Genomic DNA, 19,029 nt, shown 5'->3' with positions numbered 1-19,029 from the left:
CACAGTGTCACAACAACCATTACACAACTGATACACATACTCAACTTGCACAAAATGCTTAATTTTTCAAGGTTGTTCAGACCTGTGCCTGCCCCTACGCTCCTATACCTGCTCTGCGTGAGTCTCCTCCTTTTCTCGCAAGTGCTGCTCAGATTCCTTGAGCTGCTCCCGCAAAGCCCTCGTTGCTGACTCCTCCTCCTGCAGACGGAGCCTGAGCTGCTCCAGCTCCTCCTCCAACCCAGGGGCCACAGAGAGAGAGACATTAGTACTCTGTGAGAGCCAGTGACAATAGAAGGACAAAAAAAGTGATGGAGAGGAAGGACAGAGGAGAGAGAGACAGAGATTGCCAATCAATGTAAAGTTCCTAAAACTAGGTAAAAAGTGTTAATCATCCAGAACCTTTATATGGGTAATACACAACAATCTGCCTCTCTCAGTATGAGGAGAGGCTATAGCCATTGCACTGTGGGATCCTGCCCTCACTCTCTATACAGTAACCTCCCTGCCTCTCCCTAGCAACAAAACAGGTGACCTCATTCAACAGCAATTGTTAACTTTAAAGTGCAACAGTGTCTCTCTCAAAGGCATCTGTCAGTTGAAAACAATGCCTCAGCTCTCACTACCGCCACCCACAGAATGACATATTACAATAGCAGATTGTCAAGCTACGATTAATATTTAGAGGAGGATGCACACTCAAAAATAGCAGAGGTGCCAGCCAAGGAATAAATCCCAAAAGACAAGAAAATCTGCACATTAATTTAGCACTCCAAGATTAAAAAAAAATTTATTTGGCAAAAAATCAATCCGCCACCAATCAGGATGGATTGCTTTTTCTGCCAAATAAAATGTATTTATTTTCATTTTGTAGTGCTAAAGGAGTGTGCGGCTTTTATTTTATTTTGCGATTGTCAAGTTACAACATGTAGCTTTTAAGGATAACTGATCAAAAACAAGATTTTAACCAGCAAAAAATAAAAATTAAGCAACACAGCTGCTGCTAAATGCAAACAATACTATTACTGCTACAACACAGGAGACTACTACTACTGTTGTAAATACTATTAATACTACTAGCAATTAATATCATACAATTAACATTACTACAGTTACTGCAATTAATAAACAGTGTTTTGTTGCCCAGGTATCTGCAGCCTGTCAGTGGGGAATCCTGTGTTCCTCAATCCCATCGATGGGGACACTAAGTCAGGGGTAGTCAATTATTTTTTGTCAGGGTCCAAATTTCTTGGTCAAGGTACAGTCAAGGTCCAGACTCCAGAGGGAGGTGGGAAATCACAGCTCCAAATGCCCCTTTCCAACACACACACACAATTATGTGAATTAGTAATATACCCTGTTGCTTATATTTAGTACATTCATTTGACAAAGTAAACAAATAAAACATTTAAATAAATGTAAAAATAAGTATTAAAGCACTTTAAGACCACTTTTAGCATTTCGTATCTTATTAGATTCATGTCTTTATCACTTGCCTTTATCACTGTCCACCGTTCAAAATTAATTTAGCAAAATGAGGGCAAAGAGGATTGAGGAATTCAGGGTGGGGGTCTGGGGGTCCTCCCCCAGAAGATTTTGAAAATTGAATACCTGAAATGCACGATTTATTTCGAAATCGAAAAATTTAGCTCAAAATCTCCATGAAATCAGGCAGATTTGGAATCAAACATATCTTTGCTTCACAACCACATATCAACCGAGGTTATACATGCAAACTAGATGCAGTTTCTGGTGCTTCTCAATCACAGATCTATTTCGGTGGAGCTAGGTTCTGCTCTATTTGTGCACCTGCTAGAAATCTGCGTCTTCATTGGAAATCAGCTGTTTCCACCACTGATGTAGGAGTTTCTAGGTGAATACAAGCTATGGCATTGTGAGCCCCTCCCCAGTCATGTGTATGGACTCTTTATATTTTGGAGACGAGGTTGAAATATGTCCGTACGTCAAGCGATCCGCAGTTTAGCTGTTTATTTATAACTAATGGGAACACGAGCTCTATATAGGACATCCCATATTAATATGTATCGTCCTACTTGCTAATAACCAGGAAGAGCTGCTACTAGGTTCCACACAATAACAAGCACTGATTATAACAAACCTCCATAACCAATACATAAAAAAAGAAAATCATGATAATAAGTTAATTAAAATGATTCTCGCAGTCCATTCAAAAGCGTCTGGCGGTCCAGATTTGGCCTGCGGTGCGCCTATTGACTACCCCTGCTGTAAGTAGTGTCCCTCCCTGGCTCACCTGGCTGCTGTCCTGACCCCTCATCTGCTCCAGCTGCTTGGTTAGAGCTGCCACCTTGGCCTTGGCCTGCAGTTTCAGCTTGGACAGTCGGGCATCTGCTGCTGCACGCTCCTCCTGCAGTATACAGGGGAAATTATAGCCACTGCATTGTCACACAGTATAAACATTTGCCTCCCGGATCCACCTCCCTCACCCCTCCTCCCCTTCTCTCTCCCCTCTCCCCTACTTCCCTCCTCCACTCCTCACCTTCAGCAGTGTCTCAGTACTCTGCAGTTTGGTGTCTCTCTCTCTGATGATTTCCTTCAGCTGCACCACCAACTGCTCAGTGTGTGCCAGACGCTCCAGCACCTCCTCCTCCGCCCCCCAGCTCTCTGGTGGGAGGGTGACATCCTCAGTGGGGACTGAGGGGATCACCCCATCCTGAGAGTGACCAAAAAGGTATGGGGGGGGTACATTAATAAGGACAAATACATTGCAACACATTCATACACACAGCATTGTAGTGTGCAGAGCTAGTAGGGCACTGCTGTGTGTAACTTTAATCTCCACTGTAAGTACAAAATCAATGTAGGTATGCAGGTAGATACATAAGAGATGTGTTGACTGACAGACAGAAGAGTAATACTAGACAGAGAATAGATAGACGTATAATATATTACAGTACAGTTTTAATGGGGACCTAGCGCAGTTACTAACATTATGGGTTTATGCATCTTTACATGTTGGAATTAGTGTAACTAAGATGTATGGAATTTTTCAGTGTGATTTTATAATATAACTTACAGTTAAAATACTAACTTTGATCGTACTGCATTCCAGAATGTGCATAACTTGAATCATCCCAGTTGTTTGTGATGATTTTGTGTGATGAATAATGTACAGTAACATATGTTTTCAGAATCGAATGTGCTCGCATTAAAATTGAAATTGTAAATTTCTTATTCCAGTACCATCTGCATGAAGTAATTGTTTTGCCGTTTGTATTAACAGGGTTCATTTAAAAATAAATTCCATCCCAACATTGAGGTGACAAAGATACATTTTGTATGACTATAATTGTATTGCTTGTCAAAGAGATCTACACAGATCAGCCATTACATTATGACCAGTCAGTGGGTGGGATATATTAGGCAGCAAGTGAACATTTTGTCCTCAAAGTCGATGTGTTAGAAGCAGGAAAAATGGGCAAGAGTAAAGATCTGAGCGACTTTGACAAGGGCCAAATTGTGATGGCTAGACGACTGGGTCAGAGCATCTCCAGAACTGCAGTGGTCAGTACCTATCAAAAGTGGTCCAAGGAAGGAAAAGTGGTGAACCGGCAACAGGGTCATGGGCGGCCAAGGCTCATTGATGCACGTGGGGAGCAAAGGCTGGTCCGTGTGGTCCGATCCAACAGACGAGCTACTGTAGCTCAAATTGCTGAAAAAGTTAATGCTGGTTCTGATAGAAAGGTGTCAGAACACACAGTGCATCAGTTTGTTGCGTATGGGGCTGCGTAGCCACAGACCATTCAGGGTGCCCATGCTGACCTCTGTCCACTGCCGAAAGCGCCTACAATGGGCACGTGAGCATCAGGACTGGACCACGGAGCAATGGAAGAAGGTGGCCTGATCTGATGAATCACGAGTTCAAGGTGTTGACTTGGCCTCCAAATTCCCCAGATCTCAATACAATCGAGCATCTGTGGGATGTGCTGGACAAACAAGTCCGATCAATGGAGGCCCCACCTCGCAACTTACAGGAATTAAAGGATCTGCTGCTAACGTTTTGGTGCCAGATGGCACAGCACACCTTCAGAGGTCTAGTGGAGTCCATGCCTCAACGGGTCAGGGCTGTTTTGGCAGCAAAAGGCGGACCTACACAATATTAGGCAAGTGGTAATAATTTTATGGCTGATCAGTGCATATAGATATAGATAAGATATAGGCATGGCGTGGGGTGGTGGTCGTGCCAGTCTCAGGTTGTGGCTTTGGCTTGCTGTGGGGCATAATCTTTTTTGTGGATTATTTGGGGTCGTTGTTCGGTCCATAGTAATTTTCAGTGGGAGTTCGTCATCCAGAAGTGTCTTATACCGGGTGGTGAGTTATGTTCTCTTTTCTCTATTCTCATTTTTACCTATGTGCCCTCCTCACGTTTTCCCCTCCACTGCTGGCAGTGAGCTTCTATACATTAAAAAGAAGAGTCACACAACTCCACAGAACACGGAAAGGCATGGATGCACAAAAACAGTTTGTACTGACAGATGGTAAAAAGGTTAAAATAAATCTGTCCTTGTAAACAACAGGCTTCAGCAAATTAAAATATGTATATGTAAATTTGATGTTTGGTACATAGCATATAGCATGTTAATGGATTTGTAAATACTTTTTAATACTTAACTTGGAATATGTTTTTTTTTATCATATGTGGAATCTGAAAAGATTTGGGCAAACCTTTCAGATCAGTGTGACAGCAAATGAAACTGTGGAAAACAATCATTCATCACATATAGGCCTACTGAGCGACTCATACTTCTAATGGGCATGGAAATAATAGATAAATACCACGGTTTAATTAAATCACATGCAGAACGTGCATAGTGGCTACAGTATCTACTACAAAAATTTTGAGCATTCACTTGAGGAAACACCAAGTGAGAAACTGTCCCCAGCTGATGAAAGATATACAGAAGCTCGTGGCATGTCTGGAAATTTTCCATGTATTAATTGCTTTGCCCCCACAATATATCATTTATCTTTTTCTGGGAATGCAAACATGGTAAATCAACTACAATGTATGTAATTAATACAAATATATTGTTATTCCTAATGACATGCACTTTCACAAAGCAGCCTTTTTTTCTTGAAAATCTGAATTTTTAGTTTTTAAAGAATATGAATACATGGACACACACCAATATTATAATTGTTTAATTCTTAGTAAAAAGCTGGCAGTCATGCACTACAATGGAAATAGTGCCAACTCCATGTACAAACAGCCAAGGGAGAGCTGAAATATTCCAAAATATAAAAGGGTGACTATACTCTACGCAAAATCTCAGAAGCATCAACTTTCTCTAAGTATACAGACTCAGTGTTCCAGGAACTGTATGTGAATGGAGGCCGAATCTTTCATCCATGCCAACACACCATTCCTTCACTTTTGACAGACCAATTAAATAGGAGGCAGTAAGAAAGATGCACATTTCAGTGTGTAAAATTGCAAGAAAGATCACATTTCATTATGTAAAATGGTCAAGGACAGTGATGAATCTCATTCATATGATGTCTTGGGAAAACAATAACTATGAATTATAAGACAAATCTGATCAATGACAATCATATCAGTTATGGATTATGCAAACATATTACTGTACAATAAATAATTGTAAAGCTAAATTGATTAGTTCCCTTTCAAATTGATTAAATCCCTTTCAAAAAGACAGCCATTACCTAATGGGAAGAGCCTTCTGACCTGCCAGTCATTGAAAACATGTACCAAAGCTGTCCAATAGGGGCCCTGCTGTCAGGAGAGACCCGCCCCCAGTCTCCTCCTGACTGCAGCTCCCTGCCATTTCTTCTTTCACCTGCCAGTGAATGTGCTGATGGTTTCGCTTGTGACCCTGAAGCTTGAGAAGTGTGCTCCCCTACTCTTCGGAGTTAGTCTTTCTCCATCTCTATCTCTTGGAGCTCAGACTACGGTCTTTTCTCTATTATTATTTGCATTTCAGCCTCTCTTGGAGGTAAGTGTGCATTAGGAGTCTCGCTTGGAGCCGGCTTCGGTCCCTCCTCAGAGATCTACTGCACGATTTTACTTTCTGTACCATTTTTATTCCTTTTACATATTCGAGTGGCGATAGGAGAGGGTAGACTTGGGATCTTGACCTCTGTCGGCAGATTTTAACCATGCCGAAAACAGCTCTCGACACCGAGCTCGTCGATCCCTCGCCCCTGCTGCTCGACATCGATCAACCCCACCGATCCCTCGACCCTGCTGTCGACATCAATTGACCTCGGCGATCCCTTGACCCTGCTGCTCGACATCGACCTACCTCATCAATTCCTCGCCCATCGACCTCTCGACGAGCTCACGTCGACCCACTCTCGACCTCTGGACGCCCGTGTCGACTTCTTGGACCTTGAAGTTGACAACCTCGACTTCGAGGGGGACAGTCTCAGAGCGGAGGAGTTTGGTGAAGTGCTTCTACCACGAGAGCTGTCGATATACTTGGAGGGTCTGGACGTAGACGATCTAGAGAAGGACCTTCTCACAGGCATGAAGCCAAAAGGGGCTTTCCATCGCTGTTCCGGATGCCAGGGCAAACTGCCGGTGACGATGGACGATGGACACGACCTGTGCGTGTGTTGCCTAGGAAAGAAGAACGCCAGGAATGCGCTGACGGGAGAAGGCGGCTGTCTGCATTGTGCGGCTTTTACTGAGGCAACGCGCCGTAAGACGGCAGTGGCCGCCATAACCAACCCCACCTCCCGCAACAGACTGACCGGACTCGAGCAATGGCAAGCCTGCACCCAGGACTCCTGGGTGCGAACGACAATGACCCAGGGATACGCCCTCCAATTCCACTCTGCACTCTACTCTTTCAGGGGGGTGCTGCCCACTACTATCGGATGTCCCCAAAAGGGCTCAAGCTCTCTCTCAGGAGATTGCGGTGATGCGGGAGAAGCGAACGATACGGCTAGTGACCGACGAAGACAGGCTTCTACTCGGGGTACTTCCTGGTGGCAAAGAAGGATGGAGGCTTTAGGCCCATTCTCGATCTGAGGGGCCTCAACATGTTTCTGAAGAAAAGAAACTTCCGCATGTTGACTGTGCAGCGTATCCTCCAGTACGTCCGTCCGGGCGACTGGTTCACGTGAGTAGACCTCAGGGACGCCTACTTCCACGTCCCCATCCTCCCGGCGCACAGGAAATACCTGTGCTTCGCCTTCCAGGGCCAGGCGCACGAATGTGCTGCCGTTCGGCCTCTCTCTGGCTCCCCGCCCCTTTTCAAAGTGTATGGACGCAGCCTTGCCCCCCCTCAGGACAAAGGGGATAAGGATCCTGAACTACCTGGACGACTGGCTGGTGTGCACAGACTCCAGGCTTCAGGCGAAGGAACATACAGCGGAGGTTATACAACACGTGACTACACTGGGTCTCACAGTTCACACAGAGAAAAGCTCCCTCGAGCATACACAGAGGGCGACTTTCCTGGGAATAAGACTGGACTCTCAAAATATGCTTGCCTACCTGTCCAGAGACAGACTCGAGTCTTTGGAGAAGTGCCTGGCATCGACTCTCCAGCTGGTGAAATTTCAAAGACTGTTGGGGCTGATGGCGGCCGCCTCGAATATTCTCCCTCTAGGCCTGATGCACGTGCGCCCATTGCAACGCTGGGTAAACGCCCACAAGCTACACCCAGCGAGACACAAACACCGCTCACTGACAGTGACCACAGCGTGCTGGCAGGCACTGTCCTGGTGGAGAAACCGCAACAACCTGCGCCTCGGCTCCCCCCTCGGATGCCCGCACAGACGGGAAGTCATCACCATGGATGCCTCCGGAACAGGCTGGGGCGCTGTCTGGAATGGGAGGGGAGTCCAAGGAGTGTGGAGTGGCCACTGGTCAGCCACACACATCAATGTACAGGAGCTACAAGTGGTGTGGCTGGCGCTGCGCCACTTTCGCCACGGTCTGACAGACAAACACATCCTGGTCCGGATGGACAACACGTCAGTGGTGGCCTACATCAACCACCAGAGGGGTTTACGCTCCCCCAGATTACAGCGTGGCGTGCAGATTTCTCCTGTGGGCACAAGAAAATCTCTGCTCCATTCGGGCAATACACCTGCCGGGTGTGTCCAATACAGTGGCAGACATTCTCTCCAGGGGAGGTCTGGACAGCTCAGAGTCAAGAATGAATCCTCAGGTGGTGGAACAGATCTGGCAGAGGCTGGGACGAGCTCAGGTCGACCTTTTTGCTACACAGGCAACGACTCACTGTCCTCTGTGGTTTTCCCTGGAGACGGGAGGTGGCCCCCTGGGTGTGGACGCCTTTGCTCACCCATGGCCGCAGGAACTGCTGTATGCCTTCCCCCCACTGCCACTTCTTCCACTGACACTGGAGAGGATTCGCCAGGACGGAGCTCGAGTTCTCCTGATCGCCCCCTGGTGGCCGAGACAGTTGTGGTTCGCAACGCTGGCACAGATGATCAGCGTGGACCCATGGCAGCTCCTGCTTTGACAGGACTTACTGACTCAAGCAGAATGACTGTTGTGGCACTCCAACCCAGCACAGCTGCAGTTGTGGGTTTGGCCCCTGAAAGGCACCGTCTGATGTCTCTAGGGCTGCCTGCGATTGTCGTGGAAACGCTGCAATCGGGGCCCAATATACTTACAAGCGGTCAGTTTTTCAGAACTGGTGTCTAGAGAGACGTGTGGATCCCATGTCGTGCCCCATATCGACAATCCTGTGCTTCCTGCAACAGCTTATCTGGCTGCCATATCGGCATGTCACGATAAAATTGACAATGTCTCCCCAGGAATGCATGTCCTGGTGATCCAATTTCTGAAAGGTGCGAGATGCTTGAGACCACTGATAAAGGACAGAATTCCAGCCTGGGACTTGGAATTAGTGCTGAAAGGACTGAGCGGTGCTCCCTTTGAGCCTGTCTCCACAACGCTTCCGCTTCCTCTTGCTTAAGGTAGCTTTTCTTGTAGCGATAATGTCGGCAAGGAGAATTAGTGAAATTCATGCCTTGTCTGTGGATAAAGCCGGTCTAATCTTCTCGGGAAGCAATGACAGAGTCACTCTCAGGATGAACCCAGCCTTCCTGCCCAAGGTCGTGTCGTGTCGTTTCATATAAATCAACCTATTGTCCTGGAGTCTTTCCATCCCCCTCCACACGGATGAGACTACACACACTCTGCCCTGTCCAGGCTTTGAGGTGCTATATGCGGAGGAATGCGGAGTGCCAGAAATCCGACCAGCTGTTTGTCTGCTACGGTTCCACCACTAGAGGGAGGGCGGTTTCAAAACAGCTGGTGCACTGGGTGGCGGACGCGATCCGGCTCACCTATGAGACTGCTAATGTTCCCATGCCTGAACACATCTCAGTGCACTCAACGAGGTGACAAGCCACGTCGTGGGCTCTCTTTCACAATGCCACACTGTGCAATGCTGCAACCTGGTCCGGTCAACAGACCTTCACAAGGTTCTACCGCCTCAACGTGGCGGACCGGCTGCGCCCAGGCTTGGGCACCCAGGTACTTCAAACTGCTAGCCCTCAGGCCTCCTTGTCATTGTGGGTTAGACTTAGTCAGGTGTCAGGACTCACGACAGCTCTGGTATAGTCTTCCCATTAGGTAATGGCTGTCTTTCGATATGAAAGGGAACGATAGGTTATTATCATAACCCCGGTTCCCTGAAAAAGACGACCTTCCTGATGAAGAAATGGCAGGGAGCTACAGTCAGGGAGAGACTTTTCAGACACCGGGGGCAGGTCTCTCCTGACAGCAGGGCCCCTATTGGGCAGCTTTGGTACATGTTTTCAATGACTGACAGGTCAGAAGGCTCTTCCCATTCGGTAATGGCTGTCTTTCTTTTTCAGGGAACCGGGGTTATGATAATAACCTATCGTTTTTGTGACCTTATTGTTTTTATTTACATTCTTTTTTCACAGTGCTGAGTTTACTTAATTGTATGTTTCGAAGAAAGATTAAACACTATTATGAATATGTATATTAATATTAATAATAATCATAATAATGGTTAAGACATTAAAACTAATGCACCACTGAACGTAATTAATTGAGTTGTAAGACAAATCCCGTACTTCTGTAGTTTATTCGCTGTGTTTCCACTATCCAGGAATCCACTATTCAGAACTCCTAATAATGACGTCTGCCATTATTTGGACAGTTTTAAAGTATTAAAAGTAAATATGATACAATAATAATTGAAAAAATCCATACTTACCTTACTTATTCATTATTAAAGGACGCATAAACTTAAAATTTAAAGATGCATAAAAACATAATTTTAAGAACCACACTAGTTCCCCTTTAATGCTGTAAGTAGATAAGTTTAGGAAAATCATAGTAGAGTGCTAATAGGGTGAATGAATAATGAGATGTTAACAGGTTTTGTGTGCTTACTTGGGGCTCTCCCTCTGCAGCCTCCTCCCCCGACAGCTCCTGCAGGACAGAGTTCACCCCTTGTGCCAGCCGGCTCAGCATGGCCACCCTGCAAGGACACACAGGAAATGCATCACTGAGAAATGCACACTAACAGTTCTAATACAGTAACACTGCACCAAATGCAATTCAGCCACAGTTACACTAAATACCGATTAGTGGCCTTGGTTAAAACTTTTCAGCCAAGCCTTAATGTTGACAATAGGACTGTTGATTATTTCTAACTGGGCCCCATAGGTAGGTCTTTGTGAGTCACCAAAAAAACACTTAAAATTATGGTAGTATAACTTGTTGTATGTATGCTCATTGCAGTACAGCTGCTGTATTGTTCGACAGTTTGTTGTATAACCTGATTGCTTGGTGGCATATTCTGCCCTGCCTGTTACATGTTTACCTTGCCCTGCAATACATATCAGTTTTCAAAGCTCTCTGAGCTTCTGCTCACCAGGAAATATCCATGAAATTAGGAAATGACTGGCAGAAGCTCTGGGAATTATTTGATTATTTAAATGTATTCAAACAGCGACAGACTTTTTAAGGTTGAAGTTCCTGACAGAGAGGGAAAGTGTAGGAGAAACAGCAATAAAAAGATGAGATGGGGAAGGTGAGGAAGAGTGAGAGTCAGAGTCAGAGAAGGAAGGAATAAGTAAAGGATAACTTTTGTGCTGGGAAAGATGGAGAGAGATAAAATGAGTGAAATAAACTGATAGGCAGGCAGGCTGAATACCCCAAATCTCACAGTCAAATGAGTCCACGGAAAAAAGTTCAGGGCACCTGGCATTGCATTGTAAATTTGAATTTGTAATGTTTGATGCCTTGTACTGAACTGTATTCTTGCACTTTGTATTGTGCTAATATTTTGTAAGTCTGGAGGCTAATTATTATTATTATTATTATTATTATTATTGTTAAGGAGCCTGGTAACATCTTAACCCTGAAAAATGCCTGATAGTGTGCACATCCCAGACCAAAAGCCTATGCTAGAATTTAAAACAGGGGACAAGAGGAGCTCCATTCCAACCACCCTGCTTGCTAATGCTGCCTGGAACATAAAGACACAAGAATCCGAGCCAGTTCTCAGAAAGTCATCTAGATGTGACAAGTGATGTGCATGGGCAGGTCGAGCAGATCCCATGTGTGCTCAGTCATGTGACTGCATCAGCTAGGCCACATCAGAGCTGTGATTATTATAAGGTCACAGATACATACTACTATATGTGTAAATCTGTATGTGTAAATCATACTATTCTGTCTGTGCAAACATATGCCGTATCTGACACCCGTGGGAGAACATCAGCTTGACCGAGACCGTCCGACTGCGGCTGCGCCAGCCACCCACCCCCTTCACACACACGCGCAGAACTGGAGGTAAATTGCTGGAGCGACCATCACTCAGACGATCATCGGACGATGGACCGTCGGGCAGCAACACAGCGATCATCACAGTAATCACAATAGTATTAATAATATTAATAACACACCAAGTTGCAGGAGTCAATCAATAGCGAGCACTACGGATTGCAGAGCAAAGCTTCCAGACAAAACATGGAGATTTAAGGTCTGTGCACGTGGAAACATTATGTCATAGTTTCCTATAAATGAAACAGGCGATCTATAATAGAAAGGAAGAGAGAAGGAGAAAGCCTTTGTGACTGAAACGATATGTCCTCTCTGACGTTTTGTTTTTGTTTTGATCGACTCAAATCGGCTGATCTACTGATAACATCATTAAGGTGATATCTGCGAGTGACACATTTACAGTTGCCCACGGTCCGGAATTCCACGCGTGTGGCGGCGTGTCCGTGACTGACCTGTGTTCTGCTTAGACGGTTCCTCCTTGGGTTTGTGTTTGTTCGTTAGTTCAGTGCTCTGGTGTCGGCGACTGTGTAGCCACATCAGCAAAGATCCCGGAACCAAAACGCCACAAACACCGATTGGCTAATTCCAGTCTGTCAGCAGGAGGAAGGGGGAGTCGCTAAACTCCTAACTTTTCCTTTCTCTTTTTTTCTTCTCTAACGCACCGCTCTTAGGGATCGTCTACAAATCCATCCATTCGTGATATCCATGGAAACTGAATACATGAAGGGAAACGAGACACTTGTTTCTGAACTGCCAACAATATTGGTATATTTTATTAAGAGTGCAATGTCAATATAGCGCAAAGTTAAAGTGCAACAAAGTACAGACGTGTTAAATAGTCACTATACAGTATCGCCAGCATCATCTTTTATCGTTAGTGCTGCTCTAAAGAGACCAGTGTCACACAACTGCAACAACTTTAAAAGACTCCACTCTTAAAATTTAAATTCTACATTGTTCCTCTATCCCCTCTGACCCTTCATCTTTATGATAAGGACATATCTATAACAAAAACCCTTCAGCATCAAACCAAATCTCAACAACAACTATACAACTACAACAACACCTCCTGCCACTAGTGTGTGATGCATTATTAATTGTGGATTGCAATGCCTATGTTCGAGCCTGTGCTGACCATTAGTATTAGTATTATCATCCTTCCTTGTGTCCTGACCTATTCCTCAATATAATTCTGCTCCTATTACTTCTTCCCGTATGTTTAATAGTATTGTTATCCTTATTATAATAATTGTTGCGGTGCTAATGCGGCGGGCAAGTGTGGAGATGGAGCCAGGAACTGAGCAGTGCCGCATGAAGCTGGCTGTGCTCGTGGGCAGTGTGAAACTGCTGGGCAGGAACGTGCTCCTGCTCGCGCACTACGCGGGCGTCTTCGTGTCTTTCGTCCTGCGCCGTATCGCTCTGATCGCCGTGTTCCTGGTCTGGACGGAGCTGCTCGCCCCCTACACTGTGTCATTCTTTGGCGCTGTCTACAGATACCTGCGCTGGGGTGTAGGGCGGAGAGGAAGGCGGGGAATCGAAGCCTGCGCAGGCAAAGATCCTCACCCGCGCCGCGGATAAAAAAAACAACAGGAAGGGAAGGCCATGAATGTGAGGAACGGAGAGTTCCAGTTTATTAGAAGAACTCCTTGTAGGATCTCCCTCAACCGGTCATTTCTGGGATCTTCTCAACCTGTTTCCAGACCTAGGTGAATGTGTATGGAGCATTATAAGGGTCAAAATTAAATCGTCAATTCGTAAATTAATTAATCAATTCATTCATTTATTGCGCTGTTTACCAAGTGATCTTTCAACTTCATTTGCCAATTGATCGTTCAGTTTCACTTGGCAAATAATATTTTTCAATTTCCTATGGCAAACGAACTTCTTTTAAATGCTTGTCAATCACCCGAGGGGGCGGGTTTTGACCTTTACGAGGCACCAATCGCACGCAGGAGGCGGGTCCGATCGATGGTGATGTAATAGTGTAGCGGGGCTGTTGTGCTGCTGGGGAGAGACGACTAGTTTTGAGAATATTTCACCGAGTCCGTTTTGACCCGTGATAAGTCCAAAATGTCCAAATGTCCAAAAAAGCATATGTAATAGAGTGCTGTAACACCATACACACATATTTTTCTCAATTTAAACATTTATTTTAAATGAATTCCAATAATTAAGTCATATAGACTACACATAATTAGGACAGTTGACTGCGTTAGTAGGGTACTTTACGGTGTATTGGTTTAGAAACACTGCTATGAACTTGAGGTTGTGGGTTCGATACTACGTAGTGGAGGTATTATTACGTATGATTTTTTTAAATACAAATATTTTTAAAAAACAATACCTACATATGACATAATTTAATAAGCCTTGAACACATCATAATAATACTGATAATAATGTATTGTTATTGACTTCTAACATTTCAAATGATCCATTCTAACTGGTGATATGCAAGTTATATTACATTTCTTACCAATGGCGAAGGCAGGAATTCACGGGGGGACATGGCTCAGAACTTAGCTCAAAAATGTTATGAAATACATGAAATCAGGCAGATTTTGACTCAAATAGATCTTTGCTTCACAACCACATATCACTATGGGACACATCTGGCGAATAAACCTCACATCAACTTACATTATGCAGGCAAACTAGACGCGGTTTCGGTTGCTTGTCAATCACAAGATGTATTTCGATTTATCGCCGCTGATGTAGGAGTTTCTAGGTGAATGCAAGTCTCCTGTTGTGACGCCCGAATTCATCAATAACATCAACACACATTAGTTTGAGGTCCTTATGTACAGGTGAACGAGTCCATAAAGTTTTTCTTCTGTCATAGTGCAGTGAACATTTCTTAGTTTTAGCCACTGAATGATCGCTCCCGTGTTGCGCTCGTGACTGGTATAGTTTATGGCATCGTGGCACCCCCCTAAATGAGACACTGTTTGCTATTATCTGCGTTGCCTGAAGCGTTGTTCTTATTGAAACGCAATTCTAATTAAGAGGAGCTATGTAAAAGCCTTATCAATCGCCTTATAATTGTTCGTTCTATTTAACCCCAGGAAGAAAAACTATATATATATATCCAACACCTACATAATAAAGAAGTTCCCCACTATGTGGAATCGAACCCACAACCTCATAGCAGTGTTTCTAAAACACTAGAGCAGCACATACACTGTAAAGTACCCGACTAATGCAGTCAACTGTCCTAATTATGTGTAGTCTATATGACTGAATTATTGGAATTAATTTTAAATAAGTGTTTAAATTGAGAAAAAGGTGTGTATGGGGTTACATCACTATTACATATGCTTTTTGGACATTCATAATACAGCACTTACGAGACTTTTAAAATACTTACCACAGGTCAAAACGGACTGGTCCGCCCTCCCCAGCAGCACAGCAGCCCCGCTACACTATTACAGCACCATCGATCGGACCCGCCTCCTGCGTGCGATTGGTGCCTCGTAAAGGTCAAAATCCGCCCCCTCGAGTGATTGACAAGCATTTAAATTGATTTATTAATTATTTATGAATTAATTGACGATTTAATTTTGACCCTGATAATGCTCCGTAATAGTGACTCATACGATTAACTCAAGTAGCCACCCCACGCTCTCCAGGGAGGCCTGGGCTCAGGAAACATTCTGTAGCAGCATGTTTTGGACAGAACTACCTGCTGAATCACACTTTGGAAACTGACTGTGAGATGATCTGAGACAAAGCTGAGAAACCTCTGGGTTCCATGAGACATTTTGTTGCTATATTATATATGCATATTAAAGATAGGATATTTTATAGAAATCATACATTTGCACTGACAACAATTATTGACAATTATTGCATTTAGAGATAAAATGCATGTTCCAACTGCAGCTCTGTAGCAGGTAACACTTACTAAAAACCCCAATTGTCATGGTAACTCATAAAACAAAGATCATGGATAGTGTGAAAGTAAAAAAAAACGATTATGCAAATGAGTCCTGCCTATTTGGTATACATCAGCCTTCTCATAGCAGTGGTGGCATGGTATTGGAGTAAACTATAATCTTGAGTAAGGTTTTCGTGCATTTACTGGTTCATCCAGTTGTCTGTCTTTTCATGATGCGGTCAATTGATACAATTACCCACAATCCCACCAGCTCATTGGAAATTAAAAAACAACTCCATATAATCCTGGTCATCACTAGTCCACCGAACCAGTGGACTGGGTTGGTTGCACGGTTCATGCTTGTAATCAGATGTATTGCGGGATAGCAGAATTACGAATGGTCGTGCGATTAAGGCATAGTTTCATTTAAAATGCAACAAAATAAAACATGGACTTGTGAAGTTTCAACATGTTTTTAAATTTTTTCCAAAGTTAATTTAATAATAGAAAAATAAAAATATTGGACTCGCTTTAACTACACTTAGTTCACCACTAATTAGAGATCACCCGCAATATTTATTTAACAAACCCCAGAACACTTAGATTTACATTTAGCATTTAGATTTAGACTTAACATGTAGATTTAGCATCTACATTTAGATTTAAGGTAAACATTTATTTTGTGAGTAGGAGATTTCAGATTTATGTGAAACATTTATTTTCATTCCAGGAACTGTATTTAATATATTATTCCAGTAACAAAGCACATAGTGACAGCATTGAGCAAAGTCACTATTTGGCACAATACATAATCCAATAATAAATATATATATATATATATATATATATATTATTGGATTATATTATTATATATATATGTGTGTGAGCTAAAGATTTGCATTTCATGTTATTTTTATTAAAATATTAATAATACACTGCCTACTGGCTGAATAGGTCAATATGTAACTATGTGCATATGTATTGTGCTTATATTGATGACTGATAACTCATTGCCCTCCCATATGTCAATCTATTTGGCACCTTTGTTTACAAGCATGTACAGTGAGGGAAAAAAGTATTTGATCCCCTGCTGATTTTGTACGTTTGCCCACTGACAAAGAAATGATCAGTCTATAATTTTAATGGTAGGTGTATTTTAACAGTGAGAGACAGAATAACAACAAAAAAATCCAGAAAAACGCATTTCAAAAAAGTTATAAATTGATTTGCATGTTAATGAGGGAAATAAGTATTTGACCCCTTCGACTTAGTACTTGGTGGCAAAACCCTTGCTGGCAATCACAGAGGTCAGACATTTCTTGTAGTTGGCCACCAGGTTTGCACACATCTCAGGAGGGATTTTGTCCCACTCCTCTTTGCAGATCTCTCCAAGTCATTAAGATTTCGAGGCTGACGTTTGGCAACTCGAACCTTCAACTCCCTCCACAGATTTTCTATGGGATTAAGGTGTGGAGACTGGCTAGGCCACTCCTGGACCTTAATGTGCTTCTTCTTGAGCCACTCCTTTGTTGCCTTGGCTGTGTGTTTTGGGTCATTGTCATGCTGGAATACCCATCCACGATCCATTTTCAATGCCCTGGCTGAGGGAAGGAGGTTCTCACCCAAGATTTGACGGTACATGGCCCCGTCCATCATCCCTTTGATGCGGTGCAGTTGTCCTGTCCCCTTAGCAGAAAAACACCCCCAAAGCATAATGTTTCCACCTCCATGTTTGAAGGTGGGGATGGTGTTCTTGGGGTCATAGGCAGCATTCCTCCTCCTCCAAACACGGCGAGTTGAGTTGATGCCAAAAAGCTCGATTTTGGTCTCATCTGACCACAACGCTTTCACCCAATTCTCCTCTGAATCATTCAGATGTTCATTGGCAAACTTCAGACGGGCCTGTACATGTGCTTTCTTGAGCAGGGGGACCTTGCGGGCACTGCAGGATTTCAGTCCTTCACAGCGTAGTGTGTTACCAATTGTTTTCTTGGTGACTATGCTCCCAGCTGCCTTGAGATCATTAACAAGATCCTCCCGTGATTCCTCACCGTTCTCATGATCATTGAAACTCCACGAGGTGAGATCTTGCATGGAGCCCCAGACCGAGGGAGACTGACAGTTATTTTGTGTTTCTTCCCTTTAAGAGAGTGCTCCTAATCTCAGCTCGTTACCTGTATAAAAGACACCTGGGAGCCAGAAATCTTGCTGATTGATAGGGGATCACATACGTATTTCCCTCATTAACATGCAAATCAATTTATAACTTTTTTGAAATGCGTTTTTCTGGATTTTTTGTTATTATTCTGTCTCTCACTGTTAAAATACATCTAACATTCAAATTATAGACTGATCATTTCTTTGTCAGTGGGCAAACATACAAAATCAGCAGGGGATCAAATACTTTTTTCCCTCACTGTAGATTGTAGTATACTATGCATGTTTATAATTGTTATTGTTAGAGTGTTATGGTTATTTTATACATTCTGCTGATTTCATAGAGGGGGTTCAGCAAACTCGTACATAGTGAGCCCCATTACATGTGCAGTTAGTCCAAGGTTCTGTTGATTGTTCAATCACTAATTATTTTACAGAAACAAATCACAGGACTACATTACAGACTACATTAAGTCGATTAGTGGCAATTATACATTCTTGCTTTAAGTAGTTCAAATATTTCTTAATTATGATTTTATTTCCTCAACACATGCCTGTTTTCTTAAGAAAATATCCATTTTTGTTTCTTGTTTCCTGTTGTGGTCGAATCAGTGTCTGGCAGGCGTACAGTTGTAGAGGATATTTATTTATTTTCCAAATATTTTTAATATGCTAAAATCTAACTGAAATACAAATTATAAACTGAAAATAAAAATCTTTAAACCTTGAATCATGGAGGCCTGATTACTGTATACAGTACATTGTTACAACATTTTTTTTATTCTTTGCATGTACTGTAAAATAAAATTATTTAAAATTAGATTTTGTATTATTTTCATGTACAAGGTGTGTGGTACACTGACAACAAAGCTAGGATGAAGCATAGAAACTTCTTAGAGTCCAATTATTCTCTGCCCCCCCAAAGGAAGAACCTGTCTCTCACTTGCCCCCCATGAAACAAAGACTGGCACCGCCACAGCTTGCAAAGTGTTTTAGATAAAGTGAGGGATGGAGGAGAGATTCCCAGCCCTTCACAACATAGATACAATCCAACACAGGCTTTGGTGTTATCATTGTTATTATGATCATTAAAGTAACTACACTGGGTGTAGAAAACATTAGGAACACCATCCTAATATTGAGTTGCACCTCCTTCAGACCTCAGAACAGCCTCAGTTTGTCTCTCAAACAA

At 43.3% G+C, this 19,029-nt stretch overlaps 1 protein-coding gene and 1 pseudogene across 4 annotated transcripts in view; one reads left to right on the top strand and one right to left on the bottom strand.

The window, feature by feature from the left end:
- golgb1 (golgin B1) overlaps positions 1-13,335 on the bottom strand; it is a 45,081-nt gene extending 31,746 nt beyond the window's left edge. For 2 of the 4 annotated variants that reach the window (XM_066705550.1, XM_066705553.1), the window contains exons 1-5: positions 12,256-13,335; positions 10,406-10,493; positions 2,516-2,689; positions 2,270-2,383; positions 109-270 (exon numbers count right to left, since the gene is read on the bottom strand). In XM_066705550.1, the coding sequence (XP_066561647.1) occupies positions 109-270; positions 2,270-2,383; positions 2,516-2,689; positions 10,406-10,486 (531 nt within the window). In that variant the 5' untranslated portion in view covers positions 10,487-10,493; positions 12,256-13,335. The remainder of the gene's footprint in view (positions 1-108; positions 271-2,269; positions 2,384-2,515; positions 2,690-10,405; positions 10,494-12,255) is intronic. The other 2 variants (XM_066705551.1, XM_066705552.1) reach the window with 2 other exon arrangements.
- On the top strand, positions 5,853-8,585 carry LOC136750487 (uncharacterized; annotated as a pseudogene).
- Positions 13,336-19,029: the final 5,694 nt, after the last annotated feature.

This window comes from Amia ocellicauda, chromosome 5 (genome assembly GCF_036373705.1).
Source record: "Amia ocellicauda isolate fAmiCal2 chromosome 5, fAmiCal2.hap1, whole genome shotgun sequence".
Classification (NCBI taxonomy): Eukaryota; Metazoa; Chordata; class Actinopteri; order Amiiformes; family Amiidae; genus Amia; species Amia ocellicauda.
This window is presented reverse-complemented; position numbering and strand designations above follow the sequence as displayed.